The following is a 10,000-nucleotide window of genomic DNA, read 5'->3' on the forward strand; positions in this document are numbered from 1 at the left end:
TACTGTTGTATTACATTCTGCCTCCATAGAGACACTATAATACTGTATTACATTCTGCCTCCATAGAGACACTATAATACTGTTGTATTACATTCTGCCTCCATAGAGACACTATAATACTGTATTACATTCTGCCTCCATAGAGACACTATACTACTGTTGTATTACATTCTGCCTCCATAGAGACACTATACTACTGTTGTATTACATTCTGCCTCCATAGAGACACTATAATACTGTATTACATTCTGCCTCCATAGAGACACTATAATACTGTATTACATTCTGCCTCCATAGAGACACTATACTACTGTTGTATTACATTCTGCCTCCATAGAGACACTATACTACTGTTGTATTACATTCTGCCTCCATAGAGACACTATAATACTGTATTACATTCTGCCTCCATAGAGACACTATAATACTGTTGTATTACATTCTGCCTCCATAGAGACACTATAATACTGTATTACATTCTGCCTCCATAGAGACACTATAATACTGTTGTATTACATTCTGCCTCCATAGAGACACTATAATACTGTATTACATTCTGCCTCCATAGAGACACTATAATACTGTATTACATTCTGCCTCCATAGAGACACTATACTACTGTTGTATTACATTCTGCCTCCATAGAGACACTATAATACTGTTGTATTACATTCTGCCTCCATAGAGACACTATAATACTGTATTACATTCTGCCTCCATAGAGACACTATACTACTGTATTACATTCTGCCTCCATAGAGACACTATACTACTGTATTACATTCTGCCTCCATAGAGACACTATAATACTGTATTACATTCTGCCTCCATAGAGACACTATACTACTGTATTACATTCTGCCTCCATAGAGACACTATAATACTGTATTACATTCTGCCTCCATAGAGACACTATAATACTGTATTACATTCTGCCTCCATAGAGACACTATAATACTGTTGTATTACATTCTGCCTCCATAGAGACACTATAATACTGTATTACATTCTGCCTCCATAGAGACACTATAATACTGTATTACATTCTGCCTCCATAGAGACACTATAATACTGTATTACATTCTGCCTCCATAGAGACACTATAATACTGTTGTATTACATTCTGCCTCCATAGAGACACTATAATACTGTATTACATTCTGCCTCCATAGAGACACTATAATACTGTATTACATTCTGCCTCCATAGAGACACTATAATACTGTTGTATTACATTCTGCCTCCATAGAGACACTATAATACTGTATTACATTCTGCCTCCATAGAGACACTATAATACTGTATTACATTCTGCCTCCATAGAGACACTATAATACTGTTGTATTACATTCTGCCTCCATAGAGACACTATACTACTGTATTACATTCTGCCTCCATAGAGACACTATAATACTGTTGTATTACATTCTGCCTCCATAGAGACACTATAATACTGTATTACATTCTGCCTCCGTAGAGACACTATAATACTGTTGTATTACATTCTGCCTCCATAGAGACACTATAATACTGTTGTATTACATTCTGCCTCCATAGAGACACTATACTACTGTTGTATTACATTCTGCCTCCATAGAGACACTATAATACTGTTGTATTACATTCTGCCTCCATAGAGACACTATAATACTGTATTACATTCTGCCTCCATAGAGACACTATAATACTGTATTACATTCTGCCTCCATAGAGACACTATAATACTGTTGTATTACATTCTGCCTCCATAGAGACACTATAATACTGTATTACATTCTGCCTCCATAGAGACACTATACTACTGTTGTATTACATTCTGCCTCCATAGAGACACTATAATACTGTATTACATTCTGCCTCCATAGAGACACTATACTACTGTTGTATTACATTCTGCCTCCATAGAGACACTATACTACTGTTGTATTACATTCTGCCTCCATAGAGACACTATAATACTGTATTACATTCTGCCTCCATAGAGACACTATACTACTGTTGTATTACATTCTGCCTCCATAGAGACACTATAATACTGTATTACATTCTGCCTCCATAGAGACACTATAATACTGTTGTATTACATTCTGCCTCCATAGAGACACTATAATACTGTATTACATTCTGCCTCCATAGAGACACTATACTACTGTTGTATTACATTCTGCCTCCATAGAGACACTATAATACTGTATTACATTCTGCCTCCATAGAGACACTATACTACTGTTGTATTACATTCTGCCTCCATAGAGACACTATACTACTGTTGTATTACATTCTGCCTCCATAGAGACACTATAATACTGTATTACATTCTGCCTCCATAGAGACACTATACTACTGTTGTATTACATTCTGCCTCCATAGAGACACTATACTACTGTTGTATTACATTCTGCCTCCATAGAGACACTATAATACTGTTGTATTACATTCTGCCTCCATAGAGACACTATAATACTATTGTATTACATTCTGCCTCCATAGAGACACTATAATACTGTATTACATTCTGCCTCCATAGAGACACTATACTACTGTTGTATTACATTCTGCCTCCATAGAGACACTATAATACTGTTGTATTACATTCTGCCTCCATAGAGACACTATAATACTGTATTACATTCTGCCTCCATAGAGACACTATAATACTGTTGTATTACATTCTGCCTCCATAGAGACACTATACTACTGTTGTATTACATTCTGCCTCCATAGAGACACTATAATACTGTATTACATTCTGCCTCCATAGAGACACTATAATACTGTATTACATTCTGCCTCCATAGAGACACTATAATACTGTATTACATTCTGCCTCCATAGAGACACTATACTACTGTTGTATTACATTCTGCCTCCATAGAGACACTATACTACTGTTGTATTACATTCTGCCTCCATAGAGACACTATAATACTGTTGTATTACATTCTGCCTCCATAGAAACACTATAATACTGTATTACATTCTGCCTCCATAGAGACACTATAATACTGTTGTATTACATTCTGCCTCCATAGAGACACTATAATACTGTATTACATTCTGCCTCCATAGAGACACTATAATACTGTATTACATTCTGCCTCCATAGAGACACTATAATAGTGTATTACATTCTGCCTCCATAGAGACACTATAATACTGTATTACATTCTGCCTCCATAGAGACACTATAATACTGTATTACATTCTGCCTCCATAGAGACACTATAATACTGTATTACATTCTGCCTCCATAGAGACACTATAATACTGTATTACATTCTGCCTCCATAGAGACACTATAATACTATTGTATTACATTCTGCCTCCATAGAGATACTATAATACTGTATTACATTCTGCCTCCATAGAGACACTATAATACTGTATTACATTCTGCCTCCATAGAGACACTATAATACTGTTGTATTACATTCTGCCTCCATAGAGACACTATACTACTGTTGTATTACATTCTGCCTCCATAGAGACACTATAATACTGTATTACATTCTGCCTCCATAGAGACACTATAATACTGTATTACATTCTGCCTCCATAGAGACACTATAATACTGTATTACATTCTGCCTCCATAGAGACACTATAATACTGTATTACATTCTGCCTCCATAGAGACACTATAATACTGTATTACATTCTGCCTCCATAGAGACACTATAATACTGTATTACATTCTGCCTCCATAGAGACACTATAATACTGTATTACATTCTGCCTCCATAGAGACACTATAATACTGTATTACATTCTGCCTCCATAGAGACACTATACTACTGTTGTATTACATTCTGCCTCCATAGAGACACTATAATACTGTATTACATTCTGCCTCCATAGAGACACTATAATACTGTATTACATTCTGCCTCCATAGAGACACTATAATACTGTTGTATTACATTCTGCCTCCATAGAGACACTATAATACTGTATTACATTCTGCCTCCATAGAGACACTATAATACTGTATTACATTCTGCCTCCATAGAGACACTATAATACTGTATTACATTCTGCCTCCATAGAGACACTATAATACTGTTGTATTACATTCTGCCTCCATAGAGACACTATAATACTACTGTATTACATTCTGCCTCCATAGAGACACTATAATACTGTTGTATTACATTCTGCCTCCATAGAGACACTATAATACTGTTGTATTACATTCTGCCTCCATAGAGACACTATAATACTGTATTACATTCTGCCTCCATAGAGACACTATAATACTGTATTACATTCTGCCTCCATAGAGACACTATAATACTGTTGTATTACATTCTGCCTCCATAGAGACACTATAATACTGTATTACATTCTGCCTCCATAGAGACACTATACTACTGTTGTATTACATTCTGCCTCCATAGAGACACTATAATACTGTAGTACATTCTGCCTCCATAGAGACACTATAATACTGTAGTACATTCTGCCTCCATAGAGACACTATAATACTGTTGTATTACATTCTGTCCTTAGAGCGCTGTGCTTCCTGAAGCTAGATATGTTTGCTGAAGCCAAGCAGGACTGTGACTCTGCCCTGAGGCTGGAGCCAGCCAATAAGAAGGCCTTCTACAGACGGGCCATGGCCAATAAAGGCCTCAAGGTAAAGGGACAGGCGTTCACACGACTAGTTTGTGGGTTTGGCCCAATCTGGGTTGACTACTTTTGTAGATATTGAAACGACTACCTGGTCTCTTCCTCATCCTCTTCCTCCACATATATAAATGTGTGTGTGTGTGTGTGTGTGTGTGTGTGTGTGTGTGTGTGTGTGTGCCCCCATCCCCAGGACTACCTGGCGTGCAGCTCTGACCTACAGGAGGTGCTACAGCAGGATCCCAACGTAGCTGAGGCTGAGAAGGAGCTGCAGGAGGTCACGCTGCTGCTCAGACAGAGTCTGGCCCGGGGATCACCTAGCAATCCCAGGAGGACTGTACCCATCACTGAGGTAGAATATACTACACGTTAATATATACACTATACTACACGTTAATATATACACTATACTACACATTAATATATACACTATTCTACCATACCCATCACTGAGGTAGAATATACTACACATTAATATATACTACACATTAATATATACACTATACTACCATACCCATCACTGAGGTAGAATATACTACACATTAATATATACACTATACTACACAGTAATATATACACTATACTACACATTAATATATACACTATACTACACATTAATATAAACACTATACTACACATTAATATATACTACACATTAATATATACACTATACTACCATACCCATCACTGAGGTAGAATATACTACACATTAATATATACACTATACTACACATTAATATATACTACACATTAATATATACACTATTCTACACATTAATATATACACTATACTACACATTAATATATACTACACATTAATATATACACTATTCTACACATTAATATATACACTATACTACGCATTAATATATACACTATACTACACATTAATATATACACTATACTACACATTCATATATACACTATTCTACCATACCCATCACTGAGGTAGAATATACTACACATTAATATATACACTATACTACGCATCAATATATACTACACATTAATATATACACTATTCTACCATACCCATCACTGAGGTAGAATATACTACACATTAATATATACACTATACTACACAGTAATATATACACTATACTACACATTAATATATACACTATTCTACCATACCCATCACTGAGGTAGAATATACTACACATAATATATACTACACATTAATATATACACTATTCTACCATACCCATCACTGAGGTAGACTATACTACCCATTAATATATACTACACATTAATATATACACTATACTACACATTAATATATACACTATACTACACATTAATATATACACTATACTACCATACCCATCACTGAGGTAGAATATACTACACATTAATATATACTACACATTAATATATACACTATACTACACATTAATATATACAATATACTACACAGTAATATATACACTATACTACACATCAATATATACACTATTCTACCATACCCATCACTGAGGTAGAATATACTACACATTAATATATACACTATACAGGTAATGTAATAATGGGGAAGGACACGGCTAATGTAATAATGGGGAAGGACACGGCTAATGTAATAATGGGGAAGGACACGGCTAATGTAATAATGGGGAAGGACACTAGATAATGTATTAATGGGGAAGGACACGGCTAATGTAATAATGGGGAAGGACACGTCTAATGTAATAATGGGTAAGGGCACTAGATAATGTATTAATGGGGAAGGACACTAGATAATGTATTAATGGGGAAGGACACTAGATAATGTAATCATGGGAAAGACACTAGCTAATGTAATAATGGGGAAGGACACATCTAATGTAATAATGGGGAAGTACACAGCTAATGTAATAATGGGTAAGGACACTAGATCATGTAATAATGGGTAAGGACACTAGATAATGCAATAATGGGGAAGGACACTAGATCATGTAATCATGGGGAAGGACACTAGATCATGTAATCATGGGGAAGGACACTAGATAATGTAATTAGGGGCCACAAAGCGGTGTCTAGATGGTCACAAGCTGTCTTCCTGTCCTCCGTCAGGTTGAGGGGACTGAGGACGAAGACCAGCAGGCTGCAGAGCCAGACAGGACCAAAGCAGCAGAATCAGAGACAGCAGAAACATCAACAACATCCACGTCAACCCCAGGCCCAGCAGAGAACCACTGTGGAGGAGGAGGAAGAGGAGGAGAGGAGGAGGCAATAACCATCAACCTCCAGCCCTCGAACGCCTATGAGTTCAACCAGTCCCTGAACGCAGCGCGGGCCCAGTCCAACCTCCCAGCCTGTGCTGAGCTGCTGAGCCGTGTTCCCCCTGAGACTCTGCCCGTCTACCTCAGTAATCAGCTGGATGGGCACACAGTTAGCTTCATTATGCAGACCCTGGACACACAGCTCCTACAGAAGGACCCTAACCTCGTCTACCAGCACCTCAACCATCTACACACTGCTGACAGGTTCTCGGTATGATCTAGAAGCTTCACCTTGGCCGAACCATTCAAAACAAACCACAATGAACCAACGTCGCGCTGCTCCTTGCCTTGTACAAGTCTGAACCAACGTCGCGCTGCTCCTTGCCTTGTACAAGTCTGAACCAACGTCGCGCTGCTCCTTGCCTTGTACAAGTCTGAACCAACGTCGCGCTGCTCCTTGCCTTGTACAAGTCTGAACCAACGTCGCGCTGCTCCTTGCCTTGTACAAGTCTGAACCAACGTCGCGCTGCTCCTTGCCTTGTACAAGTCTGAACCAACGTCGCGCTGCTCCTTGCCTTGTACAAGTCTGAACCAACGTCGCGCTGCTCCTTGCCTTGTACAAGTCTGAACCAACGTCGCGCTGCTCCTTGCCTTGTACAAGTCAACCAACGTCGCGCTGCTCCTTGCCTTGTACAAGTCTGAACCAACGTCGCGCTGCTCCTTGCCTTGTACAAGTCTGAACCAACGTCGCGCTGCTCCTTGCCTTGTACAAGTCTGAACCAACGTCGCGCTGCTCCTTGCCTTGTACAAGTCTGAACCAACGTCGCGCTGCTCCTTGCCTTTTACAAGTCTGAACCAACGTCGCGCTGCTCCTTGCCTTGTACAAGTCTGAACCAACGTCGCGCTGCTCCTTGCCTTGTACAAGTCTGAACCAACGTCGCGCTGCTCCTTGCCTTGTACAAGTCTGAACCAACGTCGCGCTGCTCCTTGCCTTGTACAAGTCTGAACCAACGTCGCGCTGCTCCTTGCCTTGTACAAGTCTGAACCAACGTCGCGCTGCTCCTTGCCTTGTACAAGTCTGAACCAACGTCGCGCTGCTCCTTGCCTTGTACAAGTCTTCACATGCAAATGTGATCTTGGTGAACGTCTGGAAAATGTCCTTTATAAGTCAAGCAGTGAGATGATGGTGCTTTGTGGTTCGTTTTGAATCCCGGTATTAATGTATTTTTCATTCTTGTTTGGTGTTTTGGATCTTTTTATTTAGCTAAACTAGACAGTCTGTTGTCAGGTTGTAGTACTGACCACTGTGTGTCTCTACTGACCACTGTGTGTCTCTACTGTTGTCAGGTTGTAGTACTGACCACTGTGTGTCTCTACTGACCACTGTGTGTCTCTACTGTTGTCAGGTTGTAGTACTGACCACTGTGTGTCTCTACTGACCACTGTGTGTCTCTACTGTTGTCAGGTTGTAGTACTGACCACTGTGTGTCTCTACTGACCACTGTGTGTCTCTACTGTTGTCAGGTTGTAGTACTGACCACTGTGTGTCTCTACTGACCACTGTGTGTCTCTACTGTTGTCAGGTTGTAGTACTGACCACTGTGTGTCTCTACTGTTGTCAGGTTGTAGTACTGACCACTGTGTGTCTCTACTGACCACTGTGTGTCTCTACTGTTGTCAGGTTGTAGTACTGACCACTGTGTGTCTCTACTGTTGTCAGGTTGTAGTACTGACCACTGTGTGTCTCTACTGTTGTCAGGTTGTAGTGCTGACCACTGTGTGTCTCTACTGACCACTGTGTGTCTCTACTGTTGTCAGGTTGTAGAGCTGACCACTGTGTGTCTCTACTGACCACTGTGTGTCTCTACTGTTGTCAGGTTGTAGTACTGACCACTGTGTGTCTCTACTGTTGTCAGGTTGTAGTACTGACCACTGTGTGTCTCTACTGTTGTCAGGTTGTAGTACTGACCACTGTGTGTCTCTACTGTTGTCAGGTTGTAGTACTGACCACTGTGTGTCTCTACTGACCACTGTGTGTCTCTACTGTTGTCAGGTTGTAGTACTGACCACTGTGTGTCTCTACTGACCACTGTGTGTCTCTACTGTTGTCAGGTTGTAGTACTGACCACTGTGTGTCTCTACTGTTGTCAGGTTGTAGTACTGACCACTGTGTGTCTCTACTGTTGTCAGGTTGTAGTACTGACCACTGTGTGTCTCTACTGACCACTGTGTTGTTGTATTGTTTATTGATACCGATCAGGGAAACAGCTGTTTTAAAGGCCACTGTGTATCAACAGGTAGTCGTGATGACGTGTTAACCTTATATGCATATCCTAGCTTCTGGGCCTGAGTAGCAGGCAGTTTAATTTGGGCACGCATTTCATCCAAATTTCTCTGTGTGTTAACCTCTCGTCTCTGTGTGTTAACCTCTCGTCTCTGTGTGTTAACCTCTCGTCTCTGTGTGTTAACCTCTCGTCTCTGTGTGTTAACCTCTCGTCTCTGTGTGTTAACCTCTCGTCTCTGTGTGTTAACCTCTCGTCTCTGTGTGTTAACCTCTCGTCTCTGTGTGTTAACCTCTCGTCTCTGTGTGTTACCAGGTCGTCGTGATGCTGCTAAAGAGTGAACATGATCAGATGACTCGACTGTTTGACCGTCTGTCTGCTGTGGACAGTGATGCCTTCAGTAAGAACGATGTGCAGAACCTGGCCAACAAGTACATCTGACCTCTAACCTCTGACCCTGTCTGGCCTGCTGGAGCGCATCCCAAATAGGTCCCTATTACCGAGTGCACTATGGAGGGAATAAGGCACCATTTGGAAACATCACAGCCGACTTTAAATACGAGTCCAGACTGCAAATCACCTTGCGTCATAAATAACTACTCAATATTATTTTGTAGGTCAAGTCACAATTTACCCATGATACATCACGGTTTTGATGTTCTCAAACGTGACCCTTCACTCTGTCCTGCGTGAAGCTCCCAACATGACGTACTGGATCTATGCAACGCTGCACAACACGACTCAGAAGAACGTGCTCAGAACATTACGGACCCAAACCGACCCGTTTCTTTCTCTCTATGTAATATATCACATCTCTACCGACCTCTACTAGGTATTTCTCTCTCTCCAAAGACCTTTTTCCACCCTGATCTGTTTTAGCGTTAGTTGACCGAC

The 10,000-nt window shown here is 40.1% G+C and overlaps 1 protein-coding gene across 3 annotated transcripts in view; it reads left to right on the top strand.

Annotated features, from left to right (window-relative positions):
- The window catches only part of LOC109887005 (sperm-associated antigen 1), a 64,223-nt gene that overhangs the window by 49,597 nt on the left and 4,626 nt on the right, over nt 1-10,000 (top strand). For all 3 annotated transcript variants that reach the window (XM_031811898.1, XM_031811899.1, XM_031811900.1), the window contains exons 16-19: nt 4,510-4,636; nt 4,820-4,978; nt 6,676-7,095; nt 9,422-10,000. The exon at nt 9,422-10,000 is cut by the window's right edge. In XM_031811898.1, coding sequence (XP_031667758.1) covers nt 4,510-4,636; nt 4,820-4,978; nt 6,676-7,095; nt 9,422-9,547 — 832 coding nt within the window. In that variant the 3' untranslated portion in view covers nt 9,548-10,000. The remainder of the gene's footprint in view (nt 1-4,509; nt 4,637-4,819; nt 4,979-6,675; nt 7,096-9,421) is intronic.

This window comes from Oncorhynchus kisutch, unplaced genomic scaffold (genome assembly GCF_002021735.2).
Source record: "Oncorhynchus kisutch isolate 150728-3 unplaced genomic scaffold, Okis_V2 Okis02a-Okis13b_hom, whole genome shotgun sequence".
In the NCBI taxonomy this organism is placed as follows: domain Eukaryota; kingdom Metazoa; phylum Chordata; class Actinopteri; order Salmoniformes; family Salmonidae; genus Oncorhynchus; species Oncorhynchus kisutch.